The 17,032-nt window shown below is 41.2% G+C and overlaps 1 protein-coding gene across 3 annotated transcripts in view; it reads left to right on the top strand.

Annotated features, from left to right (window-relative positions):
- The window catches only part of NHS (NHS actin remodeling regulator), a 247,781-nt gene that overhangs the window by 169,032 nt on the left and 61,717 nt on the right, over window positions 1–17,032 (top strand). Inside the window, exon 1 of one of the 3 annotated variants that reach the window (XM_082220854.1) lies at window positions 13,169–13,320. The exons of the other annotated variants lie outside the window; for them this stretch is intronic. Coding sequence (XP_082076980.1) covers window positions 13,287–13,320 — 34 coding nt within the window. The 5' untranslated portion in view covers window positions 13,169–13,286. Of the gene's footprint in view, window positions 1–13,168; window positions 13,321–17,032 lie in introns of those variants that run through there. 3 annotated transcript variants of the gene reach the window in all.

Genomic DNA, 17,032 nt, shown 5'->3' with positions numbered 1-17,032 from the left:
AGAAATTGTTTCTTCCCCGTCCCCTAAATTAGACTTTGATTAGTTATTTATTTAATTTCTGGAGATATTTAAATCTGCTAACTCGCCGAAAATTCTTCCCTTGCTGTCTAATATGTAGTTTGAACAAGAAAACTAAAAGCAAATGTTGCTCTCATGCTCTCTCTCTCTGCTATACATTTTTAATGTCTCTATGTCTGATGGTTATTTTTAAAGGTCTGCTCCAGATTCTAAAGTAGCCTTAAAACGGCTGTCAACACATTACGGAATAAACAGAGTTGCTGCTTTCTCAGAAGTCGATAGAAGAAATAGAGCGAAAATGAATACAATTTGTTACAGATCTGGGTAACGGAGTTTGGAGGTGCAAGGGCACCCATAACTGCTACAGTTAGGGACAGCTAGAAATTAACAAAGGGTAGGATTTAGAGAATATTTGGAGTACCGAAGGGAAGAAATAAGTACTGTAAACAAAAACCTAAGACCAAACTAGACATTTGCATTAATGAAACTAATGGCATTTTAAAATGATGTAAGTAGCTGTGAGGAAGGAAGCCTGCACAGCCTTGCAAAGGTGGAGGACTGTTGGGGGTAGGGAAAATTTAATACATTCTCTGCATACCTGGCCTCAAGGAAAACGACCTCTCCAAAGCTTGTTGTTTGCATTTTAAAGCAAGCCCTCATCAGCAATGCAATATTGGAGTGCCTCTCATTGTAGAGGCCAATTCATGTGACCGAAACGCTATAGTGATGCCTATGGGAAACAAGGGAGCAGAACATGAGCTCTCTCCCCTCCTGTGGTTTCCAGTCTCCCGTATTCCAAAGCTTTGCTGCCTGTCTATCCTACAGAGCTGTGGATAGACAAGGTTGGGTCTGCATAACAGTAATCTTCTCAGATTTGCTTGTGGCTGCTCTGTAGTCCCACACTGATGTGAAAGATCTACCCTATGTATCAACATAGACATCTGCACTGGCATAGGGCCTTCTTGGAGATGAGTAGTCAGTCACTATGCAAAAGCTAGTGTTGTGAATCAGACTCTTAAGTAAGCTCCATCCAGCAGGGTACTATTCAGATGGAATATTAACATTCCAGCTGCATTGGAAATTATTTGAATACACATTGGCTGTATTCCAAGGCATTTGTTTTCAGCACAGAGAATAGATGTTTGACTCACATCCACCATGTTTAGAATGTTTTTGCTTCACCAGCCTTCGCTAACCTGATGCACTGCAGATGTTTTAAGCCCCCACCAATCTTTACCTTTGGTTAAGTGAGCTTGTAGACCAAAACAGCTGAGAGCACCAAGTTGAGGAAGGATGGTTTTCTGTCTTAATAAATTGTCTATATTTGAACTTGGTCTAGTAGACAGAGATGCAGAGATGGATACAACGCCAACTTCGACTTTGCCTAGGCATCTTCAAGATCTGTGCTCAACGAAGTTTGTAAACCCAGGTTTTTCTGCAACAGCATCATTAGCGCCTTGGTTAGCACCAAACTGCCTCTAACTAGATGCCAATCATCAGACCAGTGTAGGAGTTCCTGGTTTTGTAATAGTTTGGTTGCTTCTTTCCTCTACGCTGCATCTGGAGGCTGATAAGTTCATCTCATTTCCATCTGAACATTGTTGGTCTGTTGGACAGAAGCAGAAAACATTTTGTGAAAATGAGCCTGTCATCTGCTACTGTTGGTGGGGCGGGGGTGGGGGAGCGCCATTGTGCTGTAGTGAGGATTACAGCTTCCATCTGCTTCATAATGTAAAAAATGTGGGTAGGCCTCCATGTTCAGAGCTTTGAGTCTCCAATGAATAGTGGCAGTTCAAGGTTTTTGGTATTTGATCTGAAGCATTGCCAGACGTTTGTTTTATCATTTAGTTTTCTTAATAGGCCAGCACCCCTTGCCATGTGAGCAGAACAGTGACTTGCTAACTTTAGCACTATGGTATATAGAAGAAAGAGCGTATTTAAAATGGAAATGTAATGGTAGTACTTATGGCACAAATTTTCCATACTCTCTCTTAAGTCATGTACTTCACAATATATCTGTACAGATATGCAGCTGTACATTAGTTTGAATCGTAACCATGTGCTGATACTTAGGTTGCAAGGCAAACTTTGCACAGCAGTCACGGAAAAGCTCGACCTGATGAATTTCCTCCAGTCATGCAGCTTTTAAAGAGCACAGGATCCGCTCCCAGAAATAAGTCTGACAATTGTACCCTCTTCTTACATTTGCAGCATTGTTTTGTTTGCTTGTTGCATTGACATTATGGATTATAGAATGCTTTGGTCCTGGGCTCTATTGTGAAGAACCAGAACCCAGAAATGCAGAACCTGGCATGAGATATTAATGGAATTGGACTCCTTGTCTGCCAGTGACACTCAAATAACATGTAATGGTTCCAGAACCAAGAGGCTAAGCCAAGGACTGCCCCAAACACACTGTATGTGCGCAAGTACATTTGCACGCACACAGATCTGATTGAAAGACCAACAGTGGAGAAAAAAAGGCAACAAAATTGAGTGGCTGGAGCATGATCTGGATCAAGACTACAGCAGGGCAATGGGCAAAGAGCTAAAGCTCTGTCACTTCCAACTATGATCCCAATCTGGATCAGGCATGGAGAGTATCACATCTAGCTTTGCCTCTGAGGGGCTGATATTTTGAACTGAGTACAAAATTTCATGTGAAAATCAGGGCTGGGTTAATGTGCTACTAAGGAGGAACACACCTAAGCAAGATCAGAGTAGGAAAATATGTCACCTGATTATTGCTGAACCTTTTTATCTGCATTAGTTGACTAGTTACTTCCTGCTAGGGATGTAAGGAGCCAGCGATTTCTGTCCCATCCTTGCAATCAGCGCTGTTTCCATTCCACTACTCTTCAGCTTCTGCTAAAATCTATGTCATTCACCTCACTATTCACTATGGCCAAAATGTAATGTAACGAATCATTCATTTCATTATGTGGTTAACTTCAGTACATCTCACTGGAAGGGAAACATCAAAAACCATGCAGAAAATAACAATTATTTATGCTGTGCTTGCAGACTAAAGGCACAATGAAAAATACTGCTCATATTCACTTGTGTGATTTGTGTTCCTGACCTCGGGCAGACATGCAAATTGTGGCAATTTCGGCTCCCATTTCTGTTTCTGACAGAACTCTTTGGCACCCCTGCTTCCTATATTATTTTGCTGGACCCTTAAAGCTTGGAGTCACATGACACTGAGCAGAGTCACATGGGGGTGCTTGGTTTGGATGGAGTCCAGCCAAAGAGACGAGATAATGGGAGCAGTAATTAGCACATGGGAACTTTGACGCCACACAACCTTGGACCTTGGGTGCAAGGAGAGGAACACAGGAAGCTGCCTTACAGTGAGTCAAACCATTGTTCCACCCAGCTCTTTATTGTCAACACTGAATGGCAGGAACTTTCCAGGGTGTTAGGCAGGAGACCTTCCCAGACGTAACCGGAGGTTCTGGGGAGTGAAGCTGGGATATTCTGTATTATCATGCCTGTGCCCTGACACTGAGCTTTAGTCCTTTCCCAAGATTGCAAAAGAATTTCCGCTGTTTCTGTCAAGGCCACCACAGCATTTGAACAAAGTGTCTTTTTTTTCAAAAAAGAAAAAGAAAAAAAAGAGTTGTTTCTGGATATGAGAGAGGAGTCTTTTGCGAGGGATGTTAACCTACAGCCAATTTAATGTCTGAAGCAAAACAAATCTTCCGTGACTGTATTGGGAAACCTAACTTGGATTTAAAATAAGGGGCGGGGGGAGACTTGTAATCATATTTGAAGGATTTTCTAGCTTATGCCAAATCCAACATGGGTTAATTCACTTGACTTAGTTTTCCAATCAGCGCAATCTTTTCCTGAGGCCTGGTCAGGAGGTGGTAGATAAATCCATGACTGTGCCTCCCTCACTGACGGCTTTTCAGAAAAACAACAACCGTAAAATCATTGGGTAACTACATAATACAAATAATTTGTAAACCTGCCCCCCCCCAAAAAAGATTGTATGTCTACTGTCTTGCATTATGCCCCACAAAATTATGTAAAAAAGCTACTTTCAAATTAATGTAAATTAATCGGCATAAGGAGATTTGGAGTTAATTTCTATGGACTCTGTTTTCCTCTCCTTTGATTCCTCATCCAGAGCCTTATCATTTGACCTCTTCACCTCAGGAGAGGTTAAGCAGTTGCTGATTTAACATAACTGTGAATATTTCCTTTCTTTCTTTCTTTCTTTCATTCATATCATTTTTATTAGTTTTACAATAATACTTTCCATTGCAATGTCTCCTCTTATATTACACATTTTGGCTTTTTAGGGCCCTGACTTCCTTCAACCCTTCCTTATGATTTTCTATCTTTCATTTCAAATTTCTGCATTTTCACTATTTAACCATTGCTTTAAAATCAAAAACATTAAAACATCACACATTCTTATTCTTATCTGCAGTGGTTTTTGTACCTTTCCTTACAAAGCTTCTTGCAATCCTACCAATGGATTTGATTGAATACAATTGTCTTTCAAATAATTAACAAATTTGGTCCAGTCCTTGATGAACTTTCGGTCTCGCTGTTCTCGTATTCTTCTTAGTTCCTTCCTTCTTGTTCCCAATTAAAGCCATTCTAGATGCTACTGAAGCACAAATATTGTAGCCATGTTGCACCTGTCAAATACTTTGACTTTCTGTGATGGTACTGTTGCACGCCACCCCAAACGCTGAGCGGTGAGAGATTCTAAGGGTGCCAGGTCCTTAACCCAGGGTTTGGTTTCCTCATAATGAGGGACAATAAATACTGTGGTGTCTTTATGATATATGGTTATTTACACTTATATACAACGTGAGCCTGAGATGGAGGGGCTCACAGCATTCACACTCCAAGAGGGACTTGCTTCTCTCATAGCCACAGCCTTGGATCCAAACAGGAATCAGGCATGGCTCTGTCTCTCCCGGCCACCCAACCTGCTGCTTTCTTCTGGATCACACACACAACTCCTCTCTGGCTTTTATCTTTCTAACTACCTATTTTTAAACATTCCCAAAGGCAGAACTGGGAGCTAGCCATAAAGATCAATGGGAGAAAAATCAAATATTTTACTGTCGCTGGGTTAGGTACAAGGGTGACCTTTGCATCCAGCCCCAAAATGAAGAGAAGACGACTTCAACATGGAGGGAAACACCTCTCCCCAAAATGAGCTGACCAGGACTGAGCATGCTCACTGGATACATAATACTGATTACTGTGTGGAGGAGGAAAACTAAGACGGGATGGAAGGGAGTTGCTCCACCTGCCGAAATATACTCTTCTATTAAAGGTGTAGAATTATATTATTTCATTTTATTTTTGCATTGGGCCACCCTATCCTGAAGAAAAATAGATATAACCATGATGACATCTATTTTATTTAACAGGATTTAAACACACTTACTAGAACATAACAAAACAAAAAGCCCTATAAGCAGTTTATAAACAGCATTCTCTGCATAGAAATTAGTGTACTACATTATGTTTGTATGTTCTTCTTTGACTTTTCCTTGGGTTTATTTTTTTGTTATACAGTGGTACCTCAGGTTACCGGTACATACACTTCAGGTTACATACACTTCAGGTTACAGACTCCGCTAACCCAGAAATAGTGCTTCAGGTTAAGAACTTTGCTTCAGGATAAGAACAGAAATCATGCTGCGGCAGCAGCAGGAGGCCCCATTAGCTAAAGTGGTGCTTCAGGTTAAGAACAGTTTCAGGTTAAGTACGGACCTCCGGAACGAATTAAGTACTTAACCCGAGGTACCACTGTACATTGTGTTATATGAAGTCTTTGGAAATGGTATTTTGATCAAAGCAGCAACACCTCTGTGGAGCTGGGGACTTGTGGTGACTCTGTGGAACCAGGGCACCAAATAGCCGTATCCTTGGGATTTACAAACAAGTCAAAGATCTAACACATCCCACCAAGAAAATAGGTGTCAGACTGCTCTCACATACTGGTGGAGCAGTGCTGACTTCATTGGGAAGGATGCCATTTATTCAAGCACTAACACACTTCCAAGAGTAGATTCTAGGTCTGTTCTGGCTTACATGGCCTGAAGATGGCCTCAGGCCAAGACGATTTGGCTGCAAGTCAAGTGGGAATTCCCTTTCAATCAGAGAAAAATAAAATGGGGCTTAGCCAAATCTGTTACATCCATGTCTCTCTTTTTTTAATGTTGAAGGCTGTGTTGTCCTGCTTCCTGAAGATCAGATGCTAAGGCCATGTTGAATGGATGGAATAAAGTTTTACACCCCTCTTGGTGCAGCGGCTGTTCCGCTTCAGGCTCGACAGGCTGGGCTGTAAATCCAAGCACTCGTGTTAGAATGAACCAAACAGTATTTTATTGGCAGACAAGCAGCAGTTTGCTTCACACACTGGAACAGCTTGTCTACAGCTGATGGATCAGACCAGCTGTGTTGGGCTGCTTTGAGTCAGCTCCGTGATGCTCTGGCAGGAATAGACAATCACAAGAGTTTCAAGAAAAATGTGGCTGCATTTTTGTTGTTTTGTGTGTCTGTCTTGTCTGTCTATCTAGATGCGCGCGCACATACACACACACACACACCCACCAACCAACACCAGCCATGCACAAGCAGAATGGACTTCCACCTGCACTAGCATGTTAAACAAGTGGAAGTCAGCTTGCTGAAGATTTGAGTCTGCCATTGCATACCCTCCAGCATTTTTCCAATGAAAATAGGGACGTCCTAAGGAAAAGCGGGACATTCTGGGATCAAATCGGAAACCGGAAAGGTTTCTGTAAATCCAAGACTATCCCTGGAAAACAGGGACACTTGGAAGGTCTGTCCTTGGAAACCACGGCTGAGTTTTCACATTTCCTAATCCACAAGTCTTTCTTCCTCCTCCTATGCAAATCCTGTAAATGTTTGTCCTTTTTATTGATGGAGCGAGTACGGAGTAAGAATCTCACAAAAGCAGCTCTCTCTCCACCAAAGGAACACAAGTGAACAACACAAACAACGCTGACACCAAACTCTACACACATTAAACATAATAGAAACACCGCCACCCGACCCCACCCCCATCCATCTTCCCTCCTGCCACCCCCCTTTTCTTCTCTCTCTCTTTTTTCTTCTCCCCCTAATGCCTCAACAAATGAAATGGATTTGTAAAAATGTTACATGAAAAAAACAAACCAAAAATGAGGCACTACACTTCTGTAAAACAAGAAAATCCTTAATAAAATATTAAAAAAAAAAAACAAAAGCAGCATCTCTCAAACAGTGGGATGGAACTAGCAGTGAGCTTTGCTTCACCTTCTGGTGGGCCTCAGCGCCAAGGCCTATTCCGTGCCTCCTCACTCGTTGTAGCCTTTTGTTTGGCCCAATGGTAACACCAGCAACTCCCCAACTGCTAAGGAAAGGTGGTCAGGAGGGGATGGGAAAGAAGAACTCTGCTTCCTCTGAGGGGAAGGGGTGAGAGAGGTGTTGGAGGAACTTATAAAGAGAAATACACTAAATATTTCACCTTAGAACAATATACTGAGAATAGAAAGAAAGGGGATGAGAGAAGAAATACGTTATAGGAGGAAGAAGTGAATGTAAAAAGAACAGGGGAAAAAGGATCAAATAAACTGGCAGGGGCAGGGAATGGAATACAAGTTCAGTCTGGCAAGAGCAGGCAAGAGAATTGCCAGCTGATTATGACTCTTGCCTCCATCCACCATTGTTTTGTGACTGGTTGCCATGAGGTAACTGGTGGGCCTCATTAATTTTCAGCTCCCTGAAGTGGATCTTGGGGATCAAAAATTTGAGAATCCCTGCACTAAAGCATGTTCACCTACAACTAGTGCTATAATTGTCTTCTGGAGATTGATTACAAATGTGCAGCAGTGCTGTAGTCCATGTACACCCTTGTCATAAGAACTCCCAAGAGATCACTGCTTTGAAACTAAAAATAATGAGTTGTGGCCATAGTAACACATTGGTTTAGAACTGCAAATGTTACTTTATAAGATGATAGCTGATACCTGTTTCTCATAACAACCCATAGTAATATATACCTTATAAGAATTGCAAAGCAATTCTCACTATCCAGAAGTTGTGGTGTGAATGTGATAGGCAGTGAAATAGTGAGCAGATGCCCTTAGAAGCTCTGAGAACTTTCCAAGATGATTTTGTAGGTAATGAAGCTATTATAAAATGACAAATGATTATGACTATGACACCCACATTAAACGAGGAATCAGTATTACAATAGCCAGCCCATGCCTATGATCCATTACATGCCACGCAGGCAGTCAACAAATCTGTGGGCATGTGCAAATGTTTTGTTTGTAAGATTCCTTCCCACTGAGGAAAGTTGCAGGAAAGATTGTGCACATCAATGTCCAAATGCATGCGCATTCTTTCTGCATTGTACATGGCAAATCATTCAATTACAGTAGCAAGGATTTTACAAAGGATTCCATTGGTTTGAAACAAGGCCTGCCAAAAGTGCTTTATCTTGGGTGCAAAATTATGGTCACCTTATTTCCATTTCCACATTGCAGTAGCGCCTTTTTGCATTTTGCAAAAGCTCTTTCTGACTGATAAGTTCTCAGCCTAGATGCAAACCCAACTCTGCTCTACTTAAGACTGAAAACGTCCAGTCACTACTTGCATCTGTGGCTACCAGAATGGTTATGAAACTGCCAGCTACGCTCATCTGCTGTGCTCTGACAAATATGATTGCGGAACCATCTTGAGGAAACCGAAGAGATTCTCCTGCAACCTGCCATATAAACTGGAATGAGGGGAGAAGTGAAATTAAGAGCAGGCCCCAAACTTTTATGTTAACATATGCACATGACTATTACCTGAGTAGCGACTATCAAGGTCCTGCAGTAATATGCTGATGGAACAAGAAAGCAGCAGTAGTTCTGAATTCATTATTTATGTGTGCACTGCAGACCGTGCTTTGGGGGATAGCATTAATGGTGATACATTTTCAGGCAAACAGAGAAAAAGGCTTTCAGCCAACTTCATACTGAAACCTTGAAGGAATAAAACAGGTCAGAGATGAATATTAAATTAACTCCTGGCTATCTTCCAAAGTGATTTGGCCTACTTAGGAATCAACAAAAATGAAGAAAGCTTTGCTGATTTCTCCAGGGAGAGCAGAGCTCTCTGCATGGATTACAAACTCAACCCGATTCCGTAAGTCAACAGCTTTGTCTTGTACACGTACACCCACACACAGCGTATGCAGCGGAATAAATAACTGTATCGATTTCACAGTCCGTTGGCAATTGCAATGCTCTCTGATACGTAAAGTACATGTTTATAAAGAGGGGAGAGGGAAATTGCAAGGAGGGTCTTTGCAAACTTTTTGCAATAACACACTAACAAGGAAGGGGGCAAAATGTACTTGCTTTTCTTTATGCACGCAGCCTGTGTTGTTTACCCTGTATTTGGTGAATGGCAAACTCATTGTACTGAGACACTTTCATGCAATTTAGCCGTTATACCATTGTAGTAGAAAAATGTATTCAATATAAATGAATGAAGCACTACACTGCTAACCATGAGGACAGAGAAGGTGAGACAAGTGATGTCCTGTATCAAGCGATGCACATACATGTGTAATTCAGAACTAAGTGAATTGGAGGAAAAGTCCATTTGAAATCCCGATATTTATTGAGCAACAGCTTTATCTCCACTATAGCCTTCCTTGTCCAGTGATAGAGGTGAAGAATAATCTAAAGTACAGGACATTTGTTTTGGAATGATGATCAGGAGAAATGGAAGCATCTCTCATCTACAGAAGCAGCTAATTAGAGTGGTCTCAAGAGATGAGCTTAAAACGTGGTCCATCATACTGTTGGAATGTACAGTCGTACCTCGGAAGTCAAACGGAATCTGTTCTGGAAGTCCGTTTGACTTGCAAAACATTTGGAAACCAAGGCACAGCTTCCGATTGGCTGCAGGAAGCTCCTGCAGTGAATCAGAAGCAGTCGAAGCAGCGATGGACATTCAGGTTCCAAAAAATGTTCGCAAACCAGAACACTCACTTCCAGGTTTGCGGCGTTTGGGAGCCAAAACATTTGACTCGCAAGACATTTGTCAACCAAGGTACGGCTGTATGTATAAAGTCAAGATGTCTCTTGATACAAACATTGGAAAAAATCCTTTCCTACAGCCACTCCAATTATCACTTCAAATTTTACATTTATGACATGGGTAATAATAGTTGGGTTGGAGAGAGGGGAAAGTATAGTATGATAATGGCTTCACGTGTGTCTCTATCACTTCCTATAAATGCAAAACTCAGGGCTACTTGCAAGCAGAGAAGGCTATTAAAACTGACTTGTATCCTGTCAGCAGTCTGACCTCTAGTTGATATGGTGGATCTGCTTCATAGACTCCACAATATTTTTGGGTCGGACTGTTTTAACCTGCAGGTACAGAAGTGTAAGCTTGAAACAAAATGCCATAATTCGTTGTTATAATTCTTATTACATTTTTATCGTGCCTACCCTCTTAAGTTGCTCCAGGGCAGCAGGCGTGGTTCTCCTCCTCTTCTCTTCATCCCTAAAACAGCCCTGTGAGAGGTGAGAGAGAGTGACTTTGCACATTTTCATTTTTCATCGCTTATTCGCTTGTGACTCTTCCAGGTTGGCAAACATACTGAAAAGTGTGAAAAAAATACAGTTCCATAAACTGGCCTCTTCTGGCATTTGAAAAGAAATAAGAGGTTCTCCCTCCTCAAGTAGTCTGGAGGTCTGTTTATGCAATCCTATCCAAACTGCTGGTTAATTTTGAGATGTGTGCAAATGTGCGGCAGATTGAGGGAGACCATCAAAGTGACAGGCCCCAGCTCGCTGAGTTCTCCAACTCCTCAAGTTATTTTCCCCACATCTGGATGGGTTGTCTGCAGAGCAATTGCATCCTTGCCATTAACAACACGGAATTAATTCACTGCGGTTTGTTCAGGCACCGAGAGCAAGTATGTTTCCTTTGGTATTTGAGGTCACTTTGAGGGGAAAGCAGACTTGTTGATATTTCAACCTTTTAAAAATTATTATGACTTCCTAAAGAAAACAAAATGTCAAGCACCTTTTCCCTCCTTCAGCATGGGTTTTTTTTTGGGGGGGGGGTTCTTCTTTAAAATAAAAATGGAGAAGTGGCTAGAAAGATCCTGAAGCCATGCCTAAATAACATTCAGGGCAGGAGGAATTTGTGTGTGTATCTTGTATGTATCTAGATGTACGTTCTACATCTGGGATAGCTAAACTATTTTACCTGGTGATCCAGCAGAGATGATCAACATCTCTTCACCAATATAATAATCGATCTGATGATTGGGGAGGAGGTGGTTTCCACCAACTTCAGAGGGTGACTACTTTTATTTATTTTATTTTAATTTTTTGCCACCACTAAAATAAGTGGGGGGCTTGGAAGGGGGCATAAACATTTTCTGTGGAGACTGAACAAGGGCTTCCAACTAGGAAGCAGCCACTCTAGATTTTCATAGATGATTAAATAAAGTCTGTTGGAAGGCCCCTGCCTTTGTTTCCCTTGATTTCATCTCTTGCATTGACTTATCTTTGTAAGAAATAAAAGAAAAACAGGAGGAATGGAAAGAGCAGTCTGTGGGGGCTACAATTACAAGCCTTTCAGGAAACTGCATGGCTGTGTAAGCTGCTGATTCCTCTTGTTTGGGTGGCTGAAGTATCTTATCTAGGTCATGTTCTCCAAGCCCGCTGCCTCTGTTACAGCCAGACTTTCCGTTGACTTGGGCTGTCTTAATGCATCAGATAACCTCTGCTATGCTTCAGTTCCTGTTATGAATCCAAGTTGCACCTCTCAGCTTTTGCTTAGACATTTTTTTTTTGCGTGTGCTTATCATTTACAAAGGAGAATTCAGATTCTCATTGCACTTTTCTTACTATAGTACCTATTTCTCTGTTTACTTAATAATCATGTCTGATTTGCTGCCTTCGCCCCTCGACACTGTTTCTGCATGTCATAATCCAGTTACTTGACAGCAGAGGTGAGAGATGAATCATAAAGATCAGTTACGTTGCTTTTGTGTGTGTGTGAAACACTATCTTGAAATAAAGGAAATGAGATGGAAGAAAGTTTAGGTCGGGGTGAGAAATCTTGACCCCAGGGCTGCATTCATTCCCTCAGGGGCAATTGGTTTGAAGCCTGGCTCCATGCCACTGTTGGGCAGGGCCAAAGCACAAAGTGGGAGGAGCCAGTACTTTCCCCATTTTCTCTCTGTCTTTCAAACCACATTTTCCCGATGTTTCCTTTCATGATAACTATTGAGTTTTAAGCAATATTTTGCATGACATAAAATATACTTCCAGAAAAAAGGAGAACCTTAGCACTGATGTGCATATTAATTGCTTCCAGGGAAAAAAAAATGTTTGCATATTTTAACCCACCCAGAACATTACAGAAGTTTTGCATTGTAATTGCCCCACAGTTTTCGTGGAACATGCCACTGCTGCTCATGTGATGAACTTTGGGGTAGAATTTCAGCATACTGTTCTTTCCCGCCATTTTCATGGGTGAATCATAGGGGTCAGAAGCACTTGTGCACATGAAGGGTATGATTTTATTCGATGTTGTTTCAAATTCTTTGATATATGCTATTTTAACCCCCCCCCCACCCTTTTATTTGCTTTTACTAATGGCAGAAATTTATTATGGAAAGGTGGAGCATAAATCTTTTGAAACAAATAGTGACAGAAGCTTCTGAATTTTTCTTTTAGTCTCCTTCTCTCAGGTAAATTATCTTTTCTCGTACTTCTTAGGAACCTGGGTAATTCTTTCCAGGCCTGTCACTTAAGCAACATCTTTAAAAAAAACACACAGAGAGAGAGAGAGAGAGAGAGAGAGATTCCAGAGATTTTTTCAGGCCACAAAAGAGTTAAACCTCCCCTCCCCCTCCACCTCCATGCGACAGAGAGTGAGAGCAGTAGGATTACTGTTCACTCTTCTGATTTACCATTTATGCTGGACGGTGAAGAGATTAGAAAGACCCAGTACTTGGACTGAACCATGTGCTTGTCTAGAAGGGGAAGCTGGAGGGCGTGCAGATGTTCATAAAAAATCTGTGCCATGCGTGTTTCCTGGAGGGATTTTCCCTCGACCCTCTGGTCTCCCCCCTCACTTCTGCAGGTCAGTTTGTACATATCACTGGGACTCTGAGATCCAGAGAACAGTATGCAGGAGAGGCAAAGCCTGTTGGGCATTGGGAGATTTTCTTAAGAAGAACAACAAAGTGATCAAAAATGGCCCTGGGCTGCTGTCTGCTGAAGAATGCAGGTATATATATTTATATATATAAATATACTCTTTTTCCTTGTAGACAGGGTTTCTGTGTAACCGGGAGATAATAAAGCACGCTTTCTCTCTCTCTCCCCCCCCCCAAACTCCTCCATGCAAAACTCATTTGCTAAGTAAAGATGTGGGAATGTGTGTTGTATTCTAGCAGTTTGTTTGTTTACAAAATGTATTTGCTGCTTGAGAACAGACGTTAGCAATAAATAAATAAATAAATAACCATAAAGATTAAAGCAGAATAAAATTAACCTTGATATAAAACAAACAAACAAAAATCACCAGCAGCAAAACATTTATACAGCAGGACCAAAAGCATGAGGATGTTGTAACATTATAATACCTGGAAGAATAAAAAGGTGGTCACCCAATGCCAAAAAGGTGAGTACCAGGTGAGCCTCCTTGGGTTACACAAAGAAAGTGTAACTTATATAGCAGCAACAGGCATAAACGTGGTTAAAAAGTTTAACACATTTTTCGACTTTGCTTTTTACAAGTTGGTGTATATTCTCAGCCAGTCAGCAATAAATATAATTTTCTGTTGTGACTTTCACTTAATAGATGCTCCAATTAGATAGATAGATAGATAGATAGATAGATAGATAGATAGATGATATAGACATTCTGAGGACCTCTTTTGCTTCTTTGTAGCTGACTTGTACATTCAAGGCAAGCTTGGTTTTAACTGAAAGTCATTACTGATTGATTGATTGATTGATTGATTGATTGACTAATGCAGCAATCTATTCAAAACTCTTGAACAAAAATGATAATTATGCATTTATCTATTGAGCATTGGTCACTTTTAATTTAAAGAATCAGAGCATTTCAAAAGGCACTATGAGAAAGTTAACAAAACATTCCATTAAAAGACAAAATCCATTTAATATATGGCAAAAGAACCACAGCAGCATTAATAAGTAGAAAAGGCTCTGCTGATTAAAGCAACAACAACCCCAAAGTCTTCACTTTTGGGTGAAGCTAAAGCACGAAGGTGTCTTAGTGACTCTCCTTGGACAGAGAGTCCCAAAAAGTGGGTACCACTGAAAATATTCTCTGCCCCACATCACTTTTGAAATTATTTTACAGAGTGGCTAGTTGCTTCAATTAATTTGAAGGATTTCACAAAAGTTTATATAAAACAGTTCAACTGTGAACTCATCTACTACTTTAAAAATAACGTCCATGTGAGAGAAACAAATCTAATAGATATTTAGATTTGCTAATAGATACTTAGGGGGGAAATCAAGGCGATATTAGAAGTGGCATTTATATTATTGCTTGAGATAACGCTACTGAAAAGAAATGGCTCACCCTTCCACCTCAAGAAAGCCATTCCCCCTCCCCCCCGCCAGATATTGCTAAATGAGTCACCTTTTTAAAATGCAACCTGTGTTGTACGGCTGTACAGCAGGTTCAAAAACTTATTTGCTTGCTTCTGCCCTTCTCAGACCCCTTGAGTGGAATTCCTAATGCGTGGCCTTGGAACGCTTTCCTGCCTCTTTAATGACTTTGTCAAAAGGAAATATTCAACAAGTAAAAAGTTGTCCTTAGCCTCAACAAGGAGAGGAGTTGTACCTACCAAGCCCTATAGCTAGAGGTTTTAAAAAAGAAAAATGGTTTGCATTACAATATTCTGGTCACAATGGATGCAAGCTATAAGACCTATTGTGGCATTCCAAAGAGGGAACAAGCGAACTAGCTCCAGCCCCAGCCCTGTTACCTTCTGCGTATTCCCATCAGCAGTAGGAAGGTTAGGATAAGCAGTGAAGCCTCTGGTTTGGAAACCTGATTTCCCAGGGTTCCAAAACACATGAGAGGCTCCACAAGCACAGGAGACTTCCTCACTGCAGAAGCATAGCTGTCAACTTACAGATTTGAAAATAAGGGACTAGCAGCCTCGAAAATAAGGGATCAGCAGCCAAAATAAGGGATCAGCAATTACTTTTATAAAATACATATTTTGTCGCATGCAAATGGCTTTAGATACCTATTAGGCGCATAAATTACCATATAGCATATATTCAACACAAAAAAGCAACAATTTGTTGTTGACAAAGCAAGCTGGACATAGAAAGGACCCCATTACCTTCAGTAGCTTATTTAAGAGACATCATCAATAAGGGATAGCAGCGGGACATGGCGCTGGAATAAGGGACTGTCCCGCCAAATAAGGGACGATTAACAACTATGTGCAGAAGGTGCCCTTCAACCTGCAGGTGCCAGTGAGTGTGGTGGCAGAGTTTAGCATGCCTCTGAAAAGTCACCCTTCCTTGCCTATTTAAGCCCAAAATGGAACACATGGCCATTACAGCTGAACCTGCTTGCCATTCAAACCAGGGTTGATCCATGGTTTACAATCATGGTTTGGAGGGCAAACCATAGTTGCGGTTCAGTTGTAATGGCGAAGGCGTGGGTGAGCTTTGGAATTAAGCCGTGGCATGAATCAACCCTCTAAGCTCACCCCTGTTTATTAACACAGGAATTGCTTCCATGGTTATGGAAATACAAGACAACCCCTGCGCCTTGAGATGTAACCTGCTCTGTCTAATTCAGAAAATGTTTCATTTTAAAGCATGTTGATAGTCTCATTGATTTGAGATATATATTTTTTAATACAATAAATTCAATCTACTGTGCAATCCAAAGCCTGTCTCAGCAGAAGTAAGTCAAATTCAGTGGGAATTTACTCCCAGGTCAGTGTGTATAGGATTGCAGTCATAGTCACATACAAACCATTATGCTCAACCTTAAATTTATGCCATTTTAAGCTTAGAGTGTTTTTCCGTGGACAGTGCTGCCTGCACTACCAGGGTGCACTCCTGCTGACCTGAAACTGACCTGGTTTAGCAGCCTTTGATGAAAACAGTGTGCCTGGTACCTTGGAGCTGAATGTGTACAGCCATAAGGGATTTTTAGAGTGGGGTTACAACTCGTGTCAGGTTGACCTTTTCCGAACCCATCCTATGGGGGGGGGGGGAATACAGTCAAAAGTAGTATCAGGCCAAACCCCATCTGCCTTGGTTATAGGTTATCTTTTCACATGTGTGCTCTGAACTTTGATGACACCTTAGATTAGAAGAGTTGGTTCTTCAGATCTCAGGTGTTGGTCCCCTTGACAGCCAACCATAAAGCAAGCTGCATGCTTTTGTGAATTCTGTTGAATCATCTGAATAATAGCATTAAACAACTCTTGATGCCAGCTCAGTGTCCTAGACTCTGATTCATAAGCTCTGCTTTCAGGAACAAGAAACCAAATGAATGTTTATTATTTCCTTAATTGCTGGGTAGAGGTGCAACATTAGATTGGACTAATGACTTTCCCCCCCCCTTGCTTCTTAAAAAGAACTATTCTGGCTTTACTGTGTTGTAACTGGACTTTTCCATAGGTGGCCCACTAAACAGGACCTCATAGCACCAGGTGGTGAACAGTAGTCATTTTCTGACACAAATGCAGAAAGCAAAAAGAACCTTTACCATCCCCCAATAATTTCATGTGTGGTTTGCATACAATGTTCTTCTACAAAGGAGGAGAATACTCATAAGAGATTCCCACCCATCCCCAATTAAACTTCTGTTGCTGTACCTTCTGTACAGAACATGTGTAAGGGTCACAATGTTTTGCCATTTCCATTCACTTTTCAAAATTGGGATGGGATGGCCTTGGAAAAGGATTGGAAGTCAAATAGGGTTTCTC

This window comes from Podarcis vaucheri (genome assembly GCF_965113315.1).
Source record: "Podarcis vaucheri genome assembly, chromosome: 4".
Lineage (NCBI taxonomy): Eukaryota > Metazoa > Chordata > Lepidosauria > Squamata > Lacertidae > Podarcis > Podarcis vaucheri.
This window is presented reverse-complemented; position numbering and strand designations above follow the sequence as displayed.